General features: G+C 40.3%; 1 protein-coding gene across 9 annotated transcripts in view; it reads right to left on the reverse strand.

Annotated features, from left to right (window-relative positions):
- Positions 1–25121, reverse strand: part of ARHGAP6 (Rho GTPase activating protein 6) — a 503994-nt gene that overhangs the window by 31590 nt on the left and 447283 nt on the right. For all 9 annotated transcript variants that reach the window (XM_057538592.1, XM_057538591.1, XM_007198536.2 and 6 more), the window contains 6 exons: positions 23249–23320; positions 16576–16832; positions 14353–14548; positions 8629–8684; positions 5934–6084; positions 4770–4918 (listed from right to left, as the gene is read on the reverse strand). In XM_057538592.1, coding sequence (XP_057394575.1) covers positions 4770–4918; positions 5934–6084; positions 8629–8684; positions 14353–14548; positions 16576–16832; positions 23249–23320 — 881 coding nt within the window. The remainder of the gene's footprint in view (positions 1–4769; positions 4919–5933; positions 6085–8628; positions 8685–14352; positions 14549–16575; positions 16833–23248; positions 23321–25121) is intronic.

Here is a 25121-nt window from a genome sequence, read left to right on the forward strand (position 1 = left end):
TTCCACAGGCTGTTTCAATTCCCTCTCACTATATGCTTCCGAAGCCGCTGCTGCTGTCATCCTTATTTTACAGACGAGAGAAGTGGTGCCCAGAGCCGGGCTCCTGGCAGCCCCCCACCGCTCACTCTTGCTGGCAGAGCCGGCAGAGCGGGGATGTGGGAAAACTGGCTCCAAAGCCGGGCTGGGACCAGGGTGAGGGGAGCGAGGCACGGGTCCTGCTACAGTTCCAAAGCCAAACTCCCACTTGCTAGAGGCATGCACCTCATCAAAGGTCAGTAATCCCGGCCTTGTGTCGGTGGTTCATAACTTCTTTTTTGCCTCATAGACTCTTTGAAGAACTGGAGGCCAGCTATGGACTCTCTCTCCAAAAAAAGTGTACATTCACACCACATATTCCATGCCATGCTGGGGGGTTCTTAGACAACCTGAAAAAGCACTGCTCAAGGGGTTTCAATGATGTCCCTGCAATATTCTTTCTAGAGGAAATGAAATCTTTCTTACATTTGGGAATTTCTCTTTTCCCCTAAGGAGCAAAGCAAAGAGCAAACTTAAAAAAAAAATGGAATAAAACAAACCAAACACAAGATAGCAAAAACATTCAATAAAATACCACTATTTTCCCCTCCAAAGGCACTCACTGACTAGTCAATAATTTTTCTCAATGTCTTTCTTTTGGACATCTTTAAGATCCCATTAGTTAGTGATGCATTGAAGTTTAAGCACCTATTAGAAAAGAAATATTACACTCATTTTATAGAGGAGGAAGCCCAGACCTTTCCCTACCCCAACTCTGTTGTCCTTCCTCTTCCTCTACTTTACAAAAACAAGGTCATATAGCAAGGTGCTGGCAGAGCCTGGGTGAGCCTCCAAGCTCCTTGACACACTGATTCAGTTTTCTTCCTGTTGCAGCCCATAATAACTACCCAACAGACAGGTAACACATCTAGCACAAACTAACAAATAGGTAAGAGAGAAACTTGAAAAATTCTTTGTTTCTTGATTATATTTTACAATTGAATCTTTGTCTCACTCCAATCTGCCCACTCTGAATTCTTTACCTGCTCATGCCAAACCAACTTAAAAAATCGTGAACAAAAAACCTCTCTCTCGTTCCTCTCCCTCCCCTTTTCACTTCTACCAGAAAGGGTTTTCAGCTAATTCCCATCCCTATGCCATGCTTATGTGGTCCACTTACTCAATCCCTACACGCCCTTTGATATGTAGTTTAAATTCAATCTCCGGCACAAAGCCATTCCTAACTTTTCTGCTCCACGTTCATCACCTCTTCTCTGAAGTTCTGCAGTGACTCTGCGTTGTGTTCTCTCATTCTATATCTGCCTTGTGTTTTTACCCCCTCCACCTCCTAGATGCCACAGCATCCTGGGAACGGTAATTAGAAAATTCCTGAACAATGCTCACTGGTTTAGAGGAACAGAGAGTAGGCGCTCAGAACATGCGTGATTCAAATACCAAGGCCATTCTTACACGGAAGCATTTATAATGTGAATTGCTGTTTTCCATATTGCTATTCCTACAAAACCTTCCTAACTCACCCTCTTCCTGTCTCTAACCAATCTAAACCACGGGTTATATCACTTTAGTCGAATCCTTCCAAAGATTCACGGCTTAAACGAATCAGCCACCTTCCCCTGACAAAGGCATTCAGTACTCTGGGAACATAGTCCAATTTCCCCTCAGACCTCATCAGTACTTTCCCACACTGCAGCCTTAACTCTAACCCTAGATGGCTGTGGAGTTACTTGTTTTCCTGTAACTTCTAACCATTTCACGGAAGCAGTGCTCTCCTCATATTTCCTCTGTTGCTTTAATTTTTGGTTACTAGTCCTTCATTTTGATTCAAGGTTTAGGTCAAGGATGTCTGGAAACCCTTGCTTCCCGTACAACTTTGCTGTTACCAGAATATTTTTATGTTCCTTGTAATAAACTAGTTTTCTCAATGACTGTGCAGTGCCAGTTGAAGAAATTTTATCTCCAAAGTTCAGATAAGGAAACCCAGGTTTAGGAAGATAAATAGACTTTTCCAAGAACACATGATCAGTGAGTTGTAAAGCTAACAAGTGTTCTCAACCAGGGGTGATTTTGAGCTCCCCCTCCTTCCCGGGGAAACCTGGCAATGTTTAGAGACACTTTCAGCCGTCACAACTGGGGCAGCATCATGGGCCGGGGGAAGCTGCTACTGGCATCAAGTGAGTAGAGGCCGGGGATGCTGATAAGCATCCCACAATGCACAGGGCACCCACACAACACGGAATTACCTGGTCCCAAGGGTCAATCGTATGGAGGCCGGGAGACTGTGAGCTAGACCCCCAGCAGAGTTGTTTTTTCCTACTTGCTATTCTATATTTCTGTTCTCCATAAGTTAGACTGGTTTGGGTTTGAGGCACAGCTGGGACTTTGCTAGTCAAGGGACCGAACCGACTACTAGTCAATATGACACTTTTGTGTGAATTAGAAAAAGGACCCCTTCCTCAAGATATTTTACTGCCATCTGCTGGGATATTGTCCTAATATCTCTGCAAATCTGCATTGACTATGGGGGACACGGCACCTCGCCCAGAGTCGTGAATGCACAAATGCACAACTTGCACAAGCGTTAAGTGGAGGCTCCCTGGGGAACACTGGGTAAGTTTCGTAACCCCTCCAGCCCTCAGTTTCCACCTCAGAAACACAGGGAAGACGATCTCTCTCTTGCTCAATGGAGGATTAGCTATAATATATGTATAAAGGCCCAAGCACACGGCCGGCACATGGTAGGAGAGACATAAATGGCAGCTAGTGTTCCGGCACGCTAAGTTCCATTGGTACCTATCCAAGAATATTTTCTCCTCTTTGCCATAGGCAATGCAGTCTTGTTCAGCATTTAGACTGAAAGAATGTCTGCAAATGATTTTAAAAAGGCACGAGTGAGTTCAACTGGACATTTTGCTTTCCTCAATGCCTTCTTAATCACCTAAGACCCGACTTTCTTCTCACATAGTACTTAAGAAATGTCAGAGAGGCAATTGACATACCTAGGAACCCAGACAGGGCTCTGTCTTGACCCAATGATTAGGCAGATGATTCTACAGTTTCTCTTATATCTATAGTCAATAGAGGCTGACACCCAGACGGGTAATATAACTACTTAACAATTATGAGAATTACAGTATATCCATTGAAGAGTTGTGTCTGCTGAAAGAAGGTGGCAGTGCCATATTATGAAACCTGAAGCCAGCAGAGGTTTCACTAATAACTGCTACAGAGATAAATGGATAACTCAGGAAAGTTCCATTCTCACACTGATAGGGAGGATGAGGATAAGAAAGGGAGAATTGCCTTTCTGAAAAAAAAAATACATATGACCATGGCCTTCGGGAAAGAAATCTGACAAACACAGAAATGAATCCACAACACAGCTGAGTTCTGCTTAACAGGATTTAAAATAAAAGCTTCTGGGATAAGTAAGCTTGGAATGCCTTTGGCTCCTTCTTGTTGATTTACAATGCATGTTAACATATTAAAGGGTCTGAGATCTCCTGGGGAATCCAAGGTCAGGGAGAAGTATGATGGCATGGCTTCAAGAAGGGAAACAGGTCTCTTGTTAAGGTAAGGATTAAATAGGTTGCTGGCTAATAGGTCACTTAAAATTGTCCAAGGGAGACACTGGAAAACACCTTGAAGCACAGGAGCATGACCAAAGAGAACCAGAGCCCAAGACCTCAGATGGGGGGCCAGGTCCAACAAGAACATCCCAAAAGGGTCCAGAGGACTGTGCAGAACCTGTCTTTAGCAGTTGGTACCACGTGACATTGAGATACATGGCAACAGTCAATAGATCTGACTTTTCAGTTCTTTCTCCACCTGGTTTTGAAGCAGGATCCACCCTCCATTGCACTGAGCCAGTCCCTATTTTGGGGGGAGGGTTGAAGGAGAGAAAGGACCTCTAAAAAGGAAGATCCTAGACTTCTAGCCATAGGGCACATGGGTGCTCCAGAATAAAATGGAAGAATGAAGAGGTGACATCATATTTGGGCTTCAAGTTAAAGAAGCAGATCAAATGAGTTACAAGGACAGCCATCTCCCGCCACCTCCATTACTCCATTTTTCTCATGCTTGTAAGCACCTCTGTAGCTCATGTTCGTCTCCTTTACACAAATGGAAATTCAGGGTCTTGAGTAAAGCATCATCATGGAAAATGACAGCCTCATGTGGAAGCATCCTTGAAACATACAAGGAAGTTAGTGGCCAATGCGCTCTTAGGAACGGTCCCTCCAGAGGGGGGACAAAAAAGTCTGCATTAGTTCTCTTCCTACATAGACACATAGGCCAGGAAAGGGAAGCTTCATTTTCTCCAGGTGAAACATCTGACCAAATTGGTAGCTCTCCCTTTTTTTTTAAAAAAACAGTTGAAGTATAGTTGATTTACAATATTGCGTTAGTTTCAGGTGTACAGCGTAGTGATTCAGTATTTTTACAGATTATATCCCATTATAGGTTATTACAAGACAGTGGGTATAATTCCCTGTGCTATACCCTATATCCTTGTTGCTTATCTACTTTATGTATAGTAGTTTGTATCTGTTAATCCCATGACCCTAATTCATCCCTTCCCCCGTCTCCCGTTTGGTAACCGCACGTTTGTTTTCTATGTCTGTGAGCCTGTTTCTCTTTTGCATAGACATCCATTTGTATTATTTTTTAGCTCTCCCTTTTAAAACAGGAAAAAGGAAGAACCAGAGCATCTGTCGCGGTGGCGGTGGGGTGCGCACCTCTTGCCCGTCTTTGCTGACATTGTCCTCAGCGTGCCTGGCCACGATGGAGAGGAACTGCAGCAGGCGGTGGAGCGTGTCGCAATTGCAGGGAGGTAGAAGGTAGATGAGGAGCTGCAAGGTGCCCAGCTGTTCCTCAGGCTCCAACACTAAGCAAGGCAAAAAGAGCCGCTCCAAGTGAGTCAAAGGGGGAAGTCACGCCCTTCAGGCTCAACTGCCTTCAGGAAGGGATTAGCAAGGCAAGTCACATTTCATTCCTTCACCCACTCTCCCATTGCTTTAGCACTTTAACAGTAAGGTTCTATGAGGGATAGAAAGATAAGTTCGACCTGGGAAAATGTAACATCCAGAGAAATCATTATAATCCAGGTTAGAAAGGTAACTTCCTGTCCCTTACTTTCTTCTCCCTCCTTCCCCTGGTATAAATCATCACATACTTTATGGATCACAGTCTTTCATGGTTGTTAACTATTTGCTAACAATGACTGAGAATCTGTGAATGTTCTTGAATTTGAGTTTAGAACACATTTGAGGCCCTTGTCTGTTGAGCAATGTATAAGAGGTAGACTTTTTGTTGGCAATAACCAAGACACGGCCCAATGTCAGTGTCTTCTCTCTCTTTTGTGATCCTATCTTAACTGCAGCATGGATGAAAAAATCCACGGAGGCTGACACAGTTCTGGTTGTTCCTCCTCCCTCTCCCTGTCCTTTTCTCCACTGCGGGGTCTGTGTCTCTAGCCCTGAAGCAGCCACGTTGAAAGTACTGACGCTGGGCTATGCCATCCTGCTTTCCCTGGAATGTTTCCTGCCCCCCCTTTCTCACTCTAGGTTCCAGAAATGCAAACTCATTTTTAGGCACAGACTCAATGTGAACTCTCTCTGTTACTCCAAAGCATCAATTTATAGCAATTTCTACTATCCTAGAGTCATTTGAAGGCATCCCAAATTTTTCTTGGCTACTTCCATTTGTTTTATTGCAACTTTCTACTTGCTAACTCTCCCCAGGGTAAGTCTCAGAAAATTCCCCAAATAGCCCGCTCATTAGAGACTGATAAATAAGGGCAAAAAAAAGCTATTAGAAAACACATGCATAAGGTTTTGATGAATGAGTGGGACATCCCAGTAACCCAGGAACACGTTCCTGCAAATGGCTGGATTACGCACAGAGAGTATTGATGAAAGCTGTGTACAGCTCCCTGGTGAGAAGGGGGTCCGGCATGTCCCTCAGGAACTCCTTCAACAAGGCGGCCACATCATGAACGCTGTGCTCTTCCTCCAGGGAGACGTCGACCCCGCGGTCAAATTCCTCACGTAACTGGAAAAACAACGGTTCAAGTGGCAGTCTCAGAACACCATACCTCAATGTTCAGTGCCCAGCAAAAGAAGTGCTATGACATGCAGCATCTGGTATTAAGTTTACCCAGACCCCGAGAAGGAGGAGCAAACAACATGTCGCCTTGATCTACAGAGTCTATGCAAACCCAGCCATGAATATATACATATATATATATATATATTTATTTATTTGAAATGAATTACTAAATAAAAGTATCTGTGGGTTTACTGTTAATGATGCAAGCAGAAGGGCTTGATAACAACATCCAGAAGGTTGGGAGGAAGAGCTAAGGGGTTAGGTCAATTCTAACTGTGGGAGGGAGGAATTAATCTATTATACAGCGGTCTTGCATGTCAGCAAATTTACCATGTTGGAATTTTGACACTTTCCAGAAATACTCGACAAGAAAGCAAAGAGATATTTCTGCAAACAATGAAATTAAAAACCCTGATAAACCATTTATGACTAAGCCTTGAAAGATGACAATGACTAAATAAAATCTGCCTTAGATTTGTCAAAGTAGCCTTATTAACATTTTCCAAGAAGATTTCCTGCTTTCATCATTATACTCAGTCCTTTAGCGTTTATAACAGTAGGAAAACACAATAGCAAGAAGGGAGTCATAACTCTACACCCTATTTTCATCTTGGACAGCTCAACTTCTCTTAGGTATTGTTTGTTCTCTGCTGTTAAAATAATTTTGTGAGTTCATGAATGTACTCTAGGCAATAAACTTCTGTAAGTGTTCATTTGCTATGTCATTCATTCATCCATTCATTCAACAAAGATGTACTGCACACTTACTGTGTACCCGGCCTTGTTACAGGTCCTCAAAATACGGTGATGAGTAAAGAGGCAAAGCCCTTCCCCTCCTCCAGCTCTCAGGCTGACAGACAGGTGATAAACTGGTAATCCCACCAATGTTAATTAGCTCTTTATACTGTGACAATTGTTCTCAAGAAAAAGTGTAGGCTGCTAAGAAGTGATATAACAAGATCAAATGGTGAGTTAGAGCATATTTCACACTTGCAATCTAACCACTAATTCCATATATATTTTTGAGAATCCTTAAGTAAATCTCCATGCAAAGGTTTTCCCTTTAGTGGATCCAGATATAACTGAGGAATAATTTCTCTCACTAGCCACCTCGCCACCTGACGAGAATGCCTGTTGCTGTCCCGAATCGCGCATCAATTCCAGGCAACTCATCCTTAGTGTGCATCGGGCAGCCAGAATGAAGAAGGCTTCCATCAGCACCACTCCTAATCGTGATCATCTAAACACACTATGTTTTTCTTCTGAGTGCACACGCACACACAGACACACACACACACACACACACACACACACACACACATGCAGAAAGAACAGATCATGGGAAGAGCTTGGTCTAAACTGTGTGATCTTGAATTAAATTTCTTAATCTCTCTAAGCCTCAGAAGAAGTGGGTGAAAGGGGCTTGTCTCCCAGCCAGTTGGCGGATTCAACGAGATAACGTTGATGAAAATATTTTGCAATTCTGCACAGGTGAGAGGCCTAAGAAATGTTATTACTATGCTATCTTTCTTCCTGCTAATCCTATTGTGAAATGTTAAATGTTCAATAGTATCTTATGTGACTATTACAAATAAAACCAACCAAACAGAAAACATACTTCTTTTGAAAACCCCTTTTGTCTTGACAAAAAAAGAAAGACATTATGAGGAGACATTTATTTCAGTTAGTTTCAATAATATGAAAAAATATCGTTTCTTCAGCTTCATCCAACTAAAAATTATTTTCATTTGGCTTCATTTTTGAATTGCTGGGTTCCTTACTTCTTTCTGTTGGCACCAACAGAGGGAAAATAACATTTTAATTTTCTTTTAGCCAACAAATGAATTCTTTTCTCAAAGGATGGTTTGCCTTTTATGAAGCCGTCATGAACACAGATACCTCTGATCATAGGAACCTATTCCTGAAGCTCTCATATCAAACTTCTTTTGCAAAAATGCTGCAAAGTGCAGAAGGAAACTGAGGGGTACAGTCCCCACATGGAAAATGAATTGGGGAATCAATGGTACCATGGAAAAGTAGTACGAATTATTTATTTTTGAGAAAGTAAAGCTATAAACATAGTATTTTAAAAGAAGAGCTATTAATGGCATTACTCATATCGCATTTTAGTAAAAACGGGTGCTGTACAATTGTTTTCTATTTATTACCACTTACTGATCAGGTACTCTCCGAATCTCCTACATTTACAGTGTCAATAAGATGTTTATAAATTAGTTTCATTTGGCTGTACATGCTGTGGGCACGTCCAGATGTTTTGCTTTCAGTTGTATGATCCTAACTCTTTCACAACCTTTCTGAGATTCTGAGTTGTTGCCTTTTACTTCTTGGGACTCAATTATACTATAATAGGTGGGAGGGTACAGAAAAGATATTCAGAAATGAATTTGCATAAGCTTGAACTTTGCACGACGTAATTCAACTAAAAGTCAGGTGAAACGTACAATATAATCTTCACTTTTCACTTACTTGTCTCACTCTCTTTTTTGAGCTTCCAACTCGGAATATCCCCACTGTCTGGAGGCCTGCAAATAAGCAGACAAAATCATCAGTCCTGTTTTGTGGCTTGAAACTGGAGGAAATCAAAATAGATATAAAAGGGAATGCCAGCACCACGCTGCAACATGCAGGGCAATACAGTAACTTGACAGCGTGCACTAATGCTTATTTATCCTACACTAGATTCACCAGGTACCTAGAGGTTAGCCCTGAAAGTACCAGGATCATTTTACGTTAAATGTTTCTGATGAAAAAATCTTCTTGTGTTATTATGTATTTCCATACTTTCTCCATATGAAAAAAATAATGTAACATCTTCTTCATCATTCAGAATAAACATGAATTTTCTATGAATTTCCAGCTCTTTATCAATTTTTAAATAGATATTTCTTGTTTTACTGATCATAATTAAAACATGTACTTATTCGAGAAAATCTATAAGGTGCAGAAAAATGTAAAAAATAATATACTTTAAAAAATACCTGATGCAGAAGTAATGACTTAATATTTTGGTTTATTTCTATCCAGTCTTTTCTCCATGAAAAAAAAAAATATGGGGGGGGGAGGTAGAATGCTGCTGCTTTTACTCAATATTACGCCACAAGAATTTTTTATGCCAGTAAAAATTCTGTGTTAATGTCATTTAAAATGGATGCAAAATGCTCTATTGCATGAACGTGCCACAATTCACTTCATATTCTCCTCTGAACGACAATATAGCTCCCCGCAACATATATGCACTTGTTTTGATACCATAACTAGCCCTACTAGGAACAACTTTGTACATAGGTCTCAGTTTACATTTCTGATTCTCTTAAGATCATGTCCTAGAAGTGGGATTATGGGGCCAATGCATGAAAAAGAGTTATCCAGCCCCAAATGTCAGTAGTGCCAAGGTTGAGAAACCTTGCTCTAAAAAATTAGGTCTCTTAAAAGAAACATAATCTATCACAAATTAGAAATTTCAACAATAGTTCCTTAATATCATTAAATATCCAGTCAACGTTCACATAAGGTTCACAAACTGTGATAGGCTGGCGTGCCTTGTAGTCTCTTAACGTGCTTGTTTCCCCCTCTCTGTTTATATGATTTCGTCGTAATTGGTTTGATGAAGAAATAGCATTGATTTCCCACTGTAGATTTTCCCACTGCCTGGATGTAGACACTCTGTGGTGTCATTTATGTGTTCCTTTCTCCCCTTTATTTCCTCTAAAGAGATAGTTAGAGCCAGAGTTTTCTCTGATTCAGGTTTGAATTTTGGGGCAAGAAGACTTCACAAGAGGTATTATGCACTTCCTTAAGGTGGCACAGAATGTCTGAATGACTCTCCTTTCCTATGCAAGCCATTAATCACTGCCACTGATGATCATCGCCTACGTTTATTGTTCCATTGGTGGCTCATTTTCTCTTCCTTTGGGATGATCAGTTACAAGGGTAATGCCGCATTGTAGCTGCCAATGGCGGCTTGTAGCCACGTGAAGCGAGCTGGTGTGAGAGTCAACAGACCATGAAACATAGCCAACACTCCAGCAATCAGACTCATGCTCTCACGGCATCATTTGCATCCTGAATCTACCTGTTCCTGAATCTAGATATAATATTCATACTTCCAGTATGTAAACGGGAATTTGGGGGGCTGCTCTGCTTAATCTGCTTTTATCTGGGTTCTTCTCTCTTGCCACGGAAAGAGTTCTGACTAGTCCAATATATAATTATATTGGAAAGAACTGAAATCTTTACAACATTATTTCTTTCCATCCAGAAACAAAGTAGATTATCTTAATTTATTTCTTAATTTCTTAATATTTCTTGGTAAAGCTTTGCAGTTTTTGTCACAGAAGTTTCTTACTTCTTATTACAGATATTCTAGGTAACTATACGTTTGATATTAATATAAATGAATTATTTTATTGTTATAGTACATAACCTATTATTGCTCTTATATAAGACATGGATATCTTTTTGTATATTTATTTTATGGTCTTGCCACATTGTGTATAAGACTTTTAAAATTGGTTTTCTAGAATTTTTCAGTTAGAAAAGATAATATCCATAAAAATCCCGTTTATCACTTTTATATCTTATAAGTGTTATCCTGAATTTCCAGAATAATTTGAGAGAATCATGCTGAGGGGCTAGTTATTGCTGACTTGCCTAAGTACATCTTGGTGCTTTGCACTTGGGTGGAATTTTGCTTTGCATCTATTCTCAAAAGACTTGTGTTCCTTCCTTGTTGCTGCCATCAATTCGTCTGCCTTATAACTGAGTCCAACTCCCAGCCTAACTTATTGCTTCTACCTCTCTGGGAGCTTGAAAACAGGATAATCAAGGTATTAGAATCAAATACAGAATTATATTTCTTCACCTACAAAATGAGCATAATAAGTATCCACCTCAAAAGCTGTTCAGTGATTCAATTAATTAATGCATATAAAATACTTAGAATTGTATCTGGCATCTACTATTATATATAGAGATATAGGCCCTGACTGAACTAAATGAGGCTTTTTGTGCAAAACAGAAAACTGTAATATAATAGTAGGTCTTAGCAATTTTAATTTTGGCTGCATTTATTTCCTTGTTGGTCCGATGGTTTCCAAATAGCTGAAATTTCTACATAAGTGAGATATCACATAAGGGCACTTTCTTCCCAGGTGGGACTATTCCTTTGCCTGAATTCCTCCATTCTGTTCAGAAATGCCCATTTCTGTGTCATTATTTCCTCAATTATAGTGCTTTTCCACTCAGTAAAAGTGACTGTGATTTCAAAAATAACTAGCTAGTGATTGATTGCTATAATTCCTATGTATCAATTGATCATAACCTGTTTTAAGTTTTCTAAATTAATTAATTAGTTAATTAATTAATTAATTTTAGGTTGAGCCGATGACAGCCTTCAGACAGCCAATGCCATTCTCTGACATAAGGCTTAGAGTCATTTCCTCAAAGAGAAGATACAATCTAGGCCTTCAGTAACCTTGACTTCAGACAGTCACTGATAAAAACAGGTGTCCATCAAAAAAGGCATAGATCTGGCAAAGAAATGTGACTTTGCTGTACCCTGTGCCAGAAATGGATATGATCACCTTTCTCTCCTTTTTGTCAGAAGCTGAAATGAAAACTAGAACCAGGGCACCTGAATCTCAGGCTTAGGGAATTCAAGTAATGAGGGCAGGCATCATAAGCAGGAGGCCCCACCCTAAAATCAGCCTAAATCCTTTAAGTAGAAGAGTTTGACTCTTTGTTATATTGTCTGTTTTTTGTTGTTGTTGTTGTTTGAAATGTGTGCTTCGGAGAAATTAAGGATGCTTAAGGAATTTTGGCCTAATAGTGGAGAAAGCATTTGGGTGAAGTAAAAGTGAGGCAGGGTGGTGTACATGAATATATAGATGGAGTCAATATAACTGTCCAAGACCAATTTTTTTTGTTTCTCTCTCTCTCTCTGTTTTGTTTTGTTTTGTTTTTGTGTGTCTGTGTCCAAGATCAATTTGGGAGAGAATGAAAAGGTCTTTGACAAATGTCTACAAAGCTAAAGTGAATCAAACTCTCTGCTACCCATTTCAAACACTGGCAAATAAAGTCTTACAAAAGAATTGTTTCTGAAATTTGCTCTTTTTTCATTGGTTTAAAGTGACCAAGATTAATATCTGTTTGAATTTGAACCTATCTCTCATTTTTCCAGAGCCATTTGGTCTAAACATCATGGAAACTCGGAACAGAATCAGGTCCTTGAAAGATCATGTAGGTTATCTTCTTTCCTTTAGGCCCTAAACTGCATTGTAACTATTTCCCCCGCACCCCCCCAAAAAAGTGAACTTCCCTCTTTTTTAGTAATCTTAAAGGAAATGCTATTTTACAAATTATATTTCATGAAAATTTATTTTCAAAAAGAAAATACAAAGACATGCCAAGTTTTCTTTCACAAAAGCAGTTACTCAACCTGGCACTGCATTTCTGCATGGTTAGAGTAGAATTTTCTCGTTTAGAATTCTTTATAGTGCTACAGTTCACTCTCTACATTCTTTATAGGGAAAAATTATAATTATAAAAGTATGAGTCGCTTTTTCTACCTCGTAGTAAAGTTTAGGCTGAATTTAAATATTCAGGTAAATTCTTTAGGTGCTAAAAGCAACTAAAGAACTCTTTAGTTGCTAAGCTATTTTGAAAAATAGTTCTGTTCAAGTAATACTGATTGAAACATTTACATTGTGTTATCATGATACTAAGTATTGGGAATTCAAAATGTCTAAGATATTTTTATTGATGTCCAGTTTACTTTCCAAGGAGAAGAGACAGATAAGAATGTACACTCATACACATACATATACATATTAAATTTTGTATAAAGTTTCAATACTTATTAATTATATTAAGTCACCCATATGTTATCTAGTGATTTCCATATATAATGAATTGATTAAGAGACCTGGACATATCCTAGTAATTTTTATAAAGTCCCACTTTTATTAGAAAGAAATAGATGGGGATGTTAAGAGTAGTTATGTCTATATGATAGCCTCAGAATTTGCTTTTCTGTTTCTTTCTTTTCTCTATTATGATGTGTATATTATCTTTATAGTAAAAAAGCAATTACAGTGATGTATGTCAATTATTTCTCAATTAAACTGGAAAAAAGAAGCAATTATAAACTCTTCTCATGTCCATAAAATGCATGCTAACATTATAGCAAACAAATTCAGATCGTAGACATGGCTGTTTGATGAGCCAAAAGTCTAAAGTTCAGCAAAAATTTTAAAGAACTGTACATTGTTTTAAAGTCAGCATATTGGGCTTCCCTGGTGGCGCAGTGGTTGAGAGTCTGCCTGCTAATGCAGGAGACACGGGTTCGAGCCCTGGTCTGGGAGGATCCCACATGCCACGGAGCGGTTGGGCCCGTGAGCCACAGCTGCTGAGCCTGCGCGTCTGGAGCCTGTGCCCCGCAACGGGAGGGGCCGCGATAGTGAAAGGCCCGCGCACCGCGATGAAGAGCGGTCCCCGCACCGCGATGAAGAGTGGCCCCCACTTGCCGCAACTAGAGAAAGCCCTCGCACGAACCGAAGACCCAGCACAGCCAAAAATATAAATAAATAAATAAATAAATAAATAAAATAAATTAAATAAAAAATAAAGTCAGCATATTAAGTGGAACTGAGTTTCCAAAAGGGTCACTATGAAGAAATTTTAAGTGGACAGCTTTCCACAAAAATGCAAAGAGCAATATAGAAACCTATTGTCCAAAACTATGTATTTTCTATTCACGTAAGGAATGGTTTTCTAATCTTTTTTTTTTTTCTGTAAGAAGCTAGACTATTATTTTTTAAAGGAAGCCTTGTGTAACCTCAATGTATAAGAAAGATAAAAGTGGCTCTGCTTTGTTTGAAGGGGGTCCTGAGGATAGTCCCAGCCCAACAGACCTTGCCCTCCCCTCAATTCCTTGATCTCCAGGGTCACTTCTGAGGACTCTTTAGGGCTGGGGAGTCTGAATACCATCAAGTTGATTCCCGCCACCCCAAATCTTGTTTAGCCCTACTGGGGTTAAGCAAACGCTCATATTTGTAAATTTTCTTTGCAAAGGAAATTTCGGCCTAGAGCCTGATCGAATGAACATAGAACTGAAATCGGGTTCTTGAACGAATGAGGCCTGAATACATGAAAGTCTTTAGTACTTGACTGCTGACAAAAAAGTCTGCTTACCATGTTTTTCTAGATGTTGACAGCAGCTGTCCACCAGCCTGGGGACCTGTCTGTAAATGGGATTCAGACTGAGTTTCTTATCTCTGGCTTTTTCTTTTTTATTTTGAGCCTCGGCAGGCAAGGAGAGTTGTAACGCTTCTAGCAGTCGAGACTGATTGTCATCAAGATCGGTGATAGAATCCACTGACATTGCACCCTGCAAATTATACACAGACATGAACACAGAATGCAGATGGAGAAAATAAAAACTGCTTCCCCCAATGCCATCCAATAAATCCTTTTGCCCACGACTATTTATCACACTCGAAATAATACTGTTTAATTGTGCGGTTTGTATTTTAAAAGGAAAAAAGGTTAGGAAACCTCTGCAACACAGGGTTAGGTAATGACATTTACAATTTCAACAATAGACAACTTTTTCCAAATGGAAGACAAGAGATGGCAAACATACAATTAAAATATTTTGACCCAACCACTTCATTCCTTGAAACAAGAAAAAAATCACATACTTGACGAATGAGGTAAAGTCAGAGAACTCTTGTGAAAAAAAGATAATAATAACTCAACTCTCGAAAGTAGATTTTAAAATAGGAGGATTCCATAAACAGTCTTAGTTTGGTTTCCCCCAAGACGTGACACAATGAACTTTATTAGGGGAATAGTCCCAGGAGACAGCCGTAGGGAAGTGGGGAAACGAGAAAGGGAAGTGAAGGCAGCTAATGAAGGGAGCATCACCAAGCCTGTGACAAGCCTGTGGGCCGCTGGAGCCCAGTTGCCCTGGGGACCTGGGAGACCGTGTAGATCATGCACCTCAGAGCTATTCCTGCTAAGGAGTAAGGGAGTTGGGGTATTTATACCACGAGTCTCAAGAGTCATTGATTAAAGACAACTTCTGGTAGGGGTAGGGAGGTGACATTAACGCCTTGCTACTTGCAGCCTGTCATCTCTATGGGTGGGTGCCTCTGGCCATCAGGGAAAGCCCCCAGCCAAGAGATGAGGTAATGACAGGTGGAAGGAGGGCTGGCACGCTAGGAATGGTAAAGGCTGAGGGTAAGGCTGCAGGGCACCACTCATGTCTGTATGGCCACCCGCCCTTTGATGAAGCATAGAGGAGGAAGTTGGCTGCTAGCAAGGCCTGGCCAGAGGGGAGGGCATTTGGGAGGCCCACTGCCTGGGCTCTAGATTCTCAGAAAGCTCATATGTGGCATTTGGTGTCATTGCCATATAGGCTTATATAAACAGTCTGAGAGACTATGCCAGCGTTGGAAGAACAGCTCTGTCATGCAAATTCAAATATTCCATTATGTTGTCATTTCTTCAGCTTTAAACACAGTGAATCCCCGAAAACAGTGGTGGGTGGCTCAGGTACCCCTGAGTCTTGGAGAGGTTCTAAATGTTGGAGGCTGATTGAGAACTGCGGATTTTAACTGGGAAGTGCCTCAGGTTTTAACTAGGGCAGTAGTCAATGGCTGGAGGTGGCAAAGATTTGGGCCTTCAGGTGAAAGGCAAAGGAGAGATCTCCCAGTGACCTAGGAAGTTTCAGAGATGCTTATCACCTGACTCAGCTAATCACCAACCAATTTGCCTGGACACTCAGCTTTCCTGGATTGAAATGTGAAATTTGAAATGCCAAATAATAGCACAGTGCCTGGAACATAGTACTCGCTCAATAAATGGTACCATATGATTTCAATATTGAATGAAAGAGGACATATGAGTGTGTGTGTGTGTGTGTGTGTGTGTGTGTGTGTTTCTACAGTTATGTTTGAGAAAAAAACCATGTTCTGTTGGTAAAAAAAAAATCTCATTGCCTATGAAGACCAGCAGCAAATTCACTCGGCCCGGCATAGTTCTTGGATGAGATGAAGAGATTAACAAAAACACCTGGCCCTGCCCACAAGCCTCAAAGTCTCATGGGAAATTCTGGTAACACAACAGAAGGTTACACTAGAGTAGGGTCGGTGGTGATGTTGTAGAATGTTCTGGATATCACGGGTAAGCAAGGAGAGGCACCCAATATCTTTGAAAGGGGTCAGGGAAAGGCTGGGAGGGGTGGGTCAGGTGCCTCGGGGCCAGTGCAAGTTCTCCCTGAATGGGGTTGTTGACAGATACCTGGACACAAACTGCATTTGCAGTTTTCACATGAGCCAAGACTCAGAGAATAACCTTAGAACTCTTCCGTTGTCCTGACATCAGGGTCAGAGAAAACACTGGCCAACTCACCCTCCTCCTGGCCCGAGGAGCCGGCTCTGGGGTATTGGGGGACGTTGACTCATTTGGTGTTTCCGAGGTGGAGCTGAGAGATGAGTTGCTGCTTGAGAGTTCTTTGTTTTGTCTTTTGTTTCCAAATGGGAGGAGAGAGGCCACAAAATCGGATGCAACCTTCTGTTCGTCCCTCTGCGAGTCCTGCTTGAGTTTATAGGCCCGGTCGTTTGCGATGACTTGGGATAAGGGCATTCCAAACGCCTGTGGGATGAACTCTGGAATCAGAAAACAAACATTCACTTTCAGAGAAAGACTACCCCAGGGAAGACTCTCAGTCATGTTGCAGATCAAAGGGCAGACATATTCAAACGACTGTTTTCTGAAGAATTGATTCATCCATCGATATATATGGAGATGACTTTTGAGTTTGTCAGAGTGGCTGAAGTTTCTATCTCAATAAAGAAAGCTAGTATGTATAAAGAGCATGGGTTTTAAAAATCTAAGCCTCGAGTTTTTCTCGACGTATCTCAAGTATGTTTAAAGGAAATAACTTTATAGAGACAGGCGACATTTTTTGATAGGATGAACATAATACTTCATCCTCATGAGTAAATGGTTTTACAAAATGTGTCTTTGATTGTATGTCTCAAGAGGCCCCGAAGCTTACAAGGCCTGAGAAGACTGTGTGTATACATTCATTCAACTGTCACTTACTAATACCTACTATGTGCTGTGTCAAGGTACGCAGTGGGGAGTACAAAGCTTACAGAAGGTCCAGTCCTCGCTCTTGAAGCGTTCAGAGTGTGGGGTGAGGTGGGAGAGTGGAGAATCGGATATGTAAATAATTGTAATTGTGTCTATCATGTGTGTAAGAGAGAGATGCCAAAAATTACTGAAATTCAGGTAAGTGGCTACACTTTGAGGTTCCCAGTCAAAGAGGTTCCAACATGTGAAATGACAACTCAGGAGACAGAGGAGCAGCTTGGAAATAAGTTTTTCTTTGTGTTCTTTGTGCCCACATGCTGCCTCCAGTTGCTGGGTTAGGGCTGTCACCCTCATGATCTACACTCAAGCCACTCTCCTGGCCACATGCAGAAGTGGATTCTCACCACTAAATATCCGGTGAAGGGCCCAGAATATAATTTATTAAATCCTCTAGTAAGGACAGTTTTGGGGAAGGAGCATAATGCAGAAATCTAAGGCTTTATTTGGAGATGTACACACACTTGCATTCTGGATCTCTATAGTAAATCCACTTGTATACACGTACATTGTAAGCACGTTGATCCTTAGGGCCAGGCATTTTATTGGTAATATTTTAAATTCATGCTGAAAAGCATTAATAACTATATTAAATGCATTATTTCTTTGAGACCCAAAATTATATCTCCTAGCAGCAGAAAGCTGGAGTCTAGCCTCTCCCTTGTTTTTATAACCCTTATGAATAAAACCAGAATGAGCAAGGGAAAACAATTCTAAGGTTGAAAAAGCTAACATTAAATCAGGTGGAAAGAGGCTCTAAAAGGTTTTCCTCTTTGATCCACGGCAACATTTTGAACATCCCTGGGCTAATAGTCAAGTCTGCATTAAAAGCAGAAATGGCACTTGAAAAGCCTGAACCTCTTGTTCTATCAAAACATGCAACTCATTTTGAAGTGAAAAATCAAAACTTCAGCATTTCGGGATTTTTCAGAGGATGCTTATCATCCTCTATAAGTTTGTTAACTAGTCGGCATACGTTAATGCACAAAAACAATTTAGGCATTTGTTTTGAGGGATCAATGTGGACAGTGTAGCAAGATCCAGTACTCACTACTGATAAAAGGTCATTTCCACTACTAGCAAAATTAGAAACCAAAGGGGACACCTCAGGATTTATTGTGTAAATCAGTGCTATCTTGTCTATGGGAATAATCAAATAGTCTTCCTTCAAAAAGCTTGGGGCAAATCTAGGAACATGCGTATGGCAAGGCTGATAGCTACTCGGAATATATAAAAACTGTTGGTGGGTAATGCTAGCAGAAAGGACATTGATAAATGTATCAAGTGACCTGTGTCTGCTCAAGTAGGCATACTCAGAGCAGGGATTTAATGTGACATGAGGACTATTGATTCCTCTCCTAGACATTTTTTCCACATAAAGGAAACCAACCAGACTCGGCTAGAGATCTGTAATATCCTTGGAAAAAAGAAGCAAGATGGTTTCCTTTGGTATCTGTCATTTTTAATATCTAAAAGTCTGCCTCTCTACTTGTAAATTGGAATAACTGAATAGAAATTAAACAGATGGAATACATGAAGTCATTCTCCCCAAATGACTCTTTTATTTATCTTTTCTTATTTCTGCTTTTCTCTAATAGGCTTTCTTTCCTGGCTGAGTTTATTTATTCTTTCAGTGTTAGTGGTTTGATCTAGTCTCTTTAGTTTCTCACTGCTTTCTCCAGAGAACTCTCTCACAAGCTTCAGAAAGGAGACAGATCTCTCTATGCTCTAAACTTGTGTCACAGTGTCTAGTCCCTGCAAAATTCTAGGCAGGGTTCCTTGAATGTGATTGCTTCTCAAAATATGGGTATTGTGAAATTGAGGACTCAGCCCAAGCCTGTTGAGCAAAACCCTCCTTTCCGTGTAAATAAAGTGTTGGGCACACATGCTTATCTGTGGGTTCAAAGCTTTTCTGTTGGGGAGGAGAAGGGAACCTACAGCCTCTGTGTTGATAGCAGCTAATAAACTTGATAATGGGTTTTTAAAACCATAAAAATATTACCCAAGACTCAGTGTTCTGGGCCCAGGGACTGTGGGTATCATGTTATAATCTATAGTATGTGTTTACTAAGGAGACTGCATCCCCTGCTGTCCTCATTGGTAGAGGCTGTCTCTGCTCCCTCCCCATGACCCTCAGGGCCAGGAGGTGGTGTGCTGGTCCTCAGTTCCCTGCTTCAGCTTCCAGATCCTCCCCCTCCTGCTGTGTGGCAGAAACCTGGTGCTACTGCAAGCTTCCCCTGCTCCCCGCTCAATGCTATCTTCTATCATCACAGTCAGAACCCCCATCTACCATCATCCCGGGTGACGTGGATGTCTACCCAAGTGACCCGTCTGATTCGCTGTCCTCACACCTCCTTGACTTTCTCCTCTCCTCTTACTTTTTCCTGCAAGCTACCTTTTTCACCAACTCCCTCGGTCCCATCCTGGACCTATCCTCACCAGAAGTGATTCGGCCCCTGGAATCAGGCTTCCTTCCTCCACCGTGGTCTCACCCCCCCCCCCACCCCAAGTTCATGTTTTACACTGCAGTGTGGCAATCCATTTAGTGGCGATCCATTTAAAGACACCATTCAGCCACCCCATCCTTAATTCACTTTGATGGCGTCTCAGTGTTCTTAGCGTGCAGACCAGAAGTTGTGCTGCGGCCCACACAGTCCTGTGTGAGGCGGCCCCTCCTACTCTTCCCTGGAATCACACTCCCCCTGTTTCTCTCATCTCCAGTAACAGCACTCAATACATTTTCTTTGAGAATTTCTAAAGAGTGATAACTGATACTTGATGTTTCTACTGTTATTTAACATGACACAAAATAAAGTTGTATCAACTATTCCTATGTAGTGCTACTTCACAACTCACATATATTAACCCATTTAGACAGTGAGGAACAATAAAACATGGCATGATATAATTTCAGCACAAAGAAAGGTGCTAGACCTGAACTATCACCAGAGTTTATGTTGATAAACATTTCATCATCTGAAAATATCCTGTAGAGAGGGGACCTAGTTCTCAGACTTAGGCCACAGTAAAACCTATTTCCCTTGTGCTCTGATTAGGAACCATATTAATTGGCACAAAGTAGCCATTTAAAAACCTTTCCCCAAAAGTGATTCTTTTTGACACAAGATAGAAATTTTCTGAAGTTCTGAAAGTTTAAAAAATACTTTTTGGATGCCAAGTAATTTAACTAAGAGAAATGAAGAACCTGGAACTATTCTGTATGAAAATATGTTTTCTGAACCAGCATCAATCCTGAATTACTTTCTCTATGGAAATCAAAAGTCATATGGGCACTGCTTAAGTGGCAGGAGGGACACGGAAGTGTCACATGATCTGCTGTATATTATGTTAAGGCAATTAAATAAAACACAGGACATGATTCATTCTGATTGAATCAATTAATATAGCAGCATATCAAACATTTAATGAATCGCTTTATGGGGAGAGCAATTCGATTCTAAAAAGCTGCTCCTATTTATTTTTAGATGACCTAACCCAAGAAGTCATCTAGAATTTCCTGTTTTCCTTCTTTTACTCTTGGATTCAAATGATTGTCATTTTTCACATGTGCAGCTGTTATGAACCCCAATGCTAATATTCAAACGGAAGAAAACAATGTGAACTGATCACAACTATGCGAGACCTGCACACTGCCTCATCACATCCGGGTTCCCAAGACATCCATGTAATGGATGTGTGGACGCACACAGGACTTTATGTTCGGAAAAGATGCCATGTAATTAAGCTTCACTTAAGCCTAGGACATCATCTTTTTAACTATCAAAGCTATATTTAAAAAAAACCTCTGTTGCCATAAATCCTGATATTTTTCTCCTTAGTTGGATGGGTGATGTGTTTTTTCTTTGGAACCACCAGGACCTGCCTTCCTTTTCCCAGCCAGCACCCCTGTGCAACCTTATAGAACACTGCCAAGTTTTCACTTAGCCTATATAATATATAAATATGATTTGGTCTAAAAAATGTATAATAGTCCAGTGCATAGTGGTTGATTACTTCCCCTGGCCCTTCCTGCCCTACCCTTACTTCCTGCTGTTTTCTTACATAAGCAAGCACACATACATCTCCCTCTGTTGAGGGAATTCAAACATCTGCAAAAAATGCTCATTGTGCTTAGTTTAGCCGGAAAGGGCACTTCTGAAGAATCACCTCAAGTCTACATCATGAGTATTCAGATCCTAGTACCATTATCTTCATCCTAGAATAAACAGCTTTAAAGATAACACATTACTAATATCAGTCTGAATGATCCCTTTAATAACTCTATAAACACTGAGAATTCTCACAAATTCTCTAATCTCACGAGATAAACATGGTCCATGGCAGGAACAGAACGAGTAAAAACTCTAGTTTAATAAAGCTACGCTGGCTACTAATGTTCCTTTTAAAAAATAAGGGTAAGAACACATGAACCAATTAAATACAATACAATTTATCAGACAATGATAGGCAGCTGGACAAGAGTTAATGCCTTTTGCATTCATTATGCCAGCAGTAGATTCTCCTGTGGTAGAAGGTGCCCTGGGGAGTATACTGGTTACTATGGACCAGAGTTCTCATCTTAGAAGGTGCACATTAGTAGTTTATAACATTACTCATGCTCAGTACCCCTACAGACCAACGGGATCAGATTTTCTGGGGTGGGGGTCTGGGCACTGGAATTTTTAAAGGTTTCAAAAATTATTCTGCTATGTAGTCAGGGGTAGGGATCACTGACATTTTCATGTCCTTTTCTTCAGTTTGAGGTAAACATTTGAAATGTCTGGAGATATTTTGGTTGGGGGCGGTGCTACTGGCATCTAGTGGTAGAGACCAGGGATGCTATTAAACATCTCAGACAATGTACAGGACAGCCTCCACAAAAAATAATTATCCAGTCTAAAATGTCAATAGTTCCAAGGTTGAGAAATCATGCTCTAAGGGAAGTAAAACATTGGCTTTCCATTCTTTAGAATTCTTTAATCTCTTTTTAGTCCAAGAACCAGATGTCATGACCCTTTAGGCACAGTTCAAGATACGGGTGTAGAGTCTCAGATCAATGGTGTGTCTAGGTCTTGTCTAATACTTATCACAATGCATTTCTTTTTATACCTTCAGTTTCATTGCCTTTCATTACTTTTCAAGCAGAAATTCGATCATTAGATAAAAGAACTCCAAGGTGAGATATATGGCTTTCCTGACTCTACACTCATTCCCTATGTCATATAAAATGGAAATACATTCATATGACCACACCATTCAGCAGTCATTTCATATGAAACCATAGAAACAAGCCACAAAAAGATGTACTGGGTTAATGGGGCCCAGGTGCCCATTATGCAGGCTCAATGAATATTAGTTAAAAATGACCACAAATACCTCTGAAAGAATGGCTAAACTATCGGTTTCCTAAATAGATATAGAAGGGGACAGTATGAAGAGAGTCAACAATTCCCAAAACACACAGGGCAAAAAAATAAGCGTGCTGTGATCTAACATTGCAATGCTGAGAATGTCCCATCTTCAGTAGCCACGAGGGTGAGACCGTTTCTTTCCAGTAGTCGTGGTGGGGGGATCCAAACTCTTTCTCATTCAACTAGCCCTGCCTAACTATCTGGATTTGCCAGACAGCTGGTTAGCGTTAGAGATGCTATCCATGGCTGCTCAACCCGGTTTTCCTTATGCATTGCTGATTGGCTAGCATCATAATTGGAACCATAAACTTGGCAGAAATCACATTTTGCTCAAACCAGTTGAACTCATCAGTTCAGTACAGGGCCACTCCAACAGCCTTCAATGACATTCCATCGTAGAAATCCAGTTTACATAATAGAGTTGAACCACATAAATCAATGCAATTCAAAAACCCTACCAAATTCAACCATTAGGCTCCACGGGAGATGCATTTGCTTTAGTTCATTCTGTCCTTTACCTCTGTCTTTGTTTTTCTCCTTCCCTAGTGAATCCAGTTTCTTTCTCAAAGATTTCTTTCGCTTTTGTCCATCTGTAAACATTAAAAGAATGAAAAGTTGTAAAAACAAGCATATAACTGACATTTTACATTATGAATAACTACATTTGAGCAAAAGCATGACTTCTCACTTTACTCAGAATTTGGCATTTTAAACAGAGTAATGGCCCTGAAAATACATGAAAATCCTTGACTTGGATTGCACACATAACCAGAATCTTGGTGTATGCTCTTAAATTGTGTTTCAATCATGGGAAGTACAGGAAACTTACCTCCTTCAGAAGTCATTTAGTTTTGACACTCAGGTATGTTTGCTTTTTCTATTACATTAGTCTCTTCCTATTCTTCATGTTCACGTAAACCAATGTTATCTCGAATAAAATCTCCATGAGAGGGGAGCCAACAATACATACGGCTTTGACATTCATGAGCTAGCAGAGTGTAACTGGATAAGGAAATGAATTCGGGGTCCACAGAACTCAAACCTAATTATTGCTGCACCATTTACTCATTATGTGACTTTGGACAAGTCTCAGGGTCCTCATCTGTAAAATGGGAATTTCACGGAGTTGTTGTGAGAATTAAATAAAACAATGCATATAAAGTGTTTAATGGGGAGCCTGACACATTCCATAAATTCAGGTCTACTTTCTTTTGCGGGGTTTCATAGTATTCCATAGTATGCCTATACCATAATTAAATTAACCATCCCCCCCACCGATGGACATTTGGTTTGTTTCTAATTTTTTACTAGAATAAGTAAGGCATTTATCCTCTTAGCATCTTGCACTTGCAACAAATGTACTTAACTGGTTAACTCACCAAATAATATAGATACCTCTCATATCAGTAGCCAGCTGCAAATGAATTCCTAGGATATCATCATAAAATATTGGCAGTCATCATTGCAAGAATGTGTTTTGGAATAATGCAGCTGTCAACTTAATGTGTGGGAAGTGCAAATCGGGAATCCACACTGCTACCAATCAGGAGAAATGCAGCCCATGCTGCAAGGAAACTTATGTTTAAAAGAGGGATTAAGAATTGTCTTTTTTTATAAGATATACTTAAAAGTGTAGTAAAGAAAGAGATTCAGCCAGATAAAACTTAAAGGCAAGACTCTGATATCAGGAAAAGACAGACTAAGCATTCTTCAACAGAAATGAGCGTTCCTGGGATCCTCATGGGGCTGCAGATGTTCCCAACGCCTCCTCTCTGAATTTTTGGAGGCAAAAGACATCACAACATAATCAACAGGCACACTCAATCCCTCCTTCCTTTCAAAAAGCAAAGAAATATTTTTAAAGTGATTCTCCTCCCATGAAATGGAAATAGTTCGTAAGAGTCTTCACGCTTGCAGTCATGAGATTTGTATAGATGAAAATTATGTAAATCAGTTGTGATGTGGCAAAGAGCCATCAGTCTCTTTCATCATGTGTATGTTCTTATCTTCAGTGTCTAAACGATGATCTCACCATAGGGCCTTACATGGCTTGTTACATACAGACAGACATTAAACATACTAACTGCACAAAATTCTAATCTGTTCTTCAGATAGGACTGACAGGTCTTTTACTTTGTAATACTTTGTTCATCACTAGTTCATATAACCAAATATATTTGACTATAACAAGAGCATGTTTCTTTAAAAAATTCTATCATTCCTTCATTTTAATATTTAGTTGACCCAGAAGAATAACTAAACCATATATTAAAGCTTAAGTGGTGGGGGGGAGACCATCAAGACGGTGGAGGAGTAAGAAGTGGAGATCAGCTTCCTCCCCACAAATACATCAGAAATACATCTACATGTGGAACAACTCCTACAGAACAC

This window comes from Balaenoptera acutorostrata, chromosome X (assembly GCF_949987535.1).
Source record: "Balaenoptera acutorostrata chromosome X, mBalAcu1.1, whole genome shotgun sequence".
In the NCBI taxonomy this organism is placed as follows: domain Eukaryota; kingdom Metazoa; phylum Chordata; class Mammalia; order Artiodactyla; family Balaenopteridae; genus Balaenoptera; species Balaenoptera acutorostrata.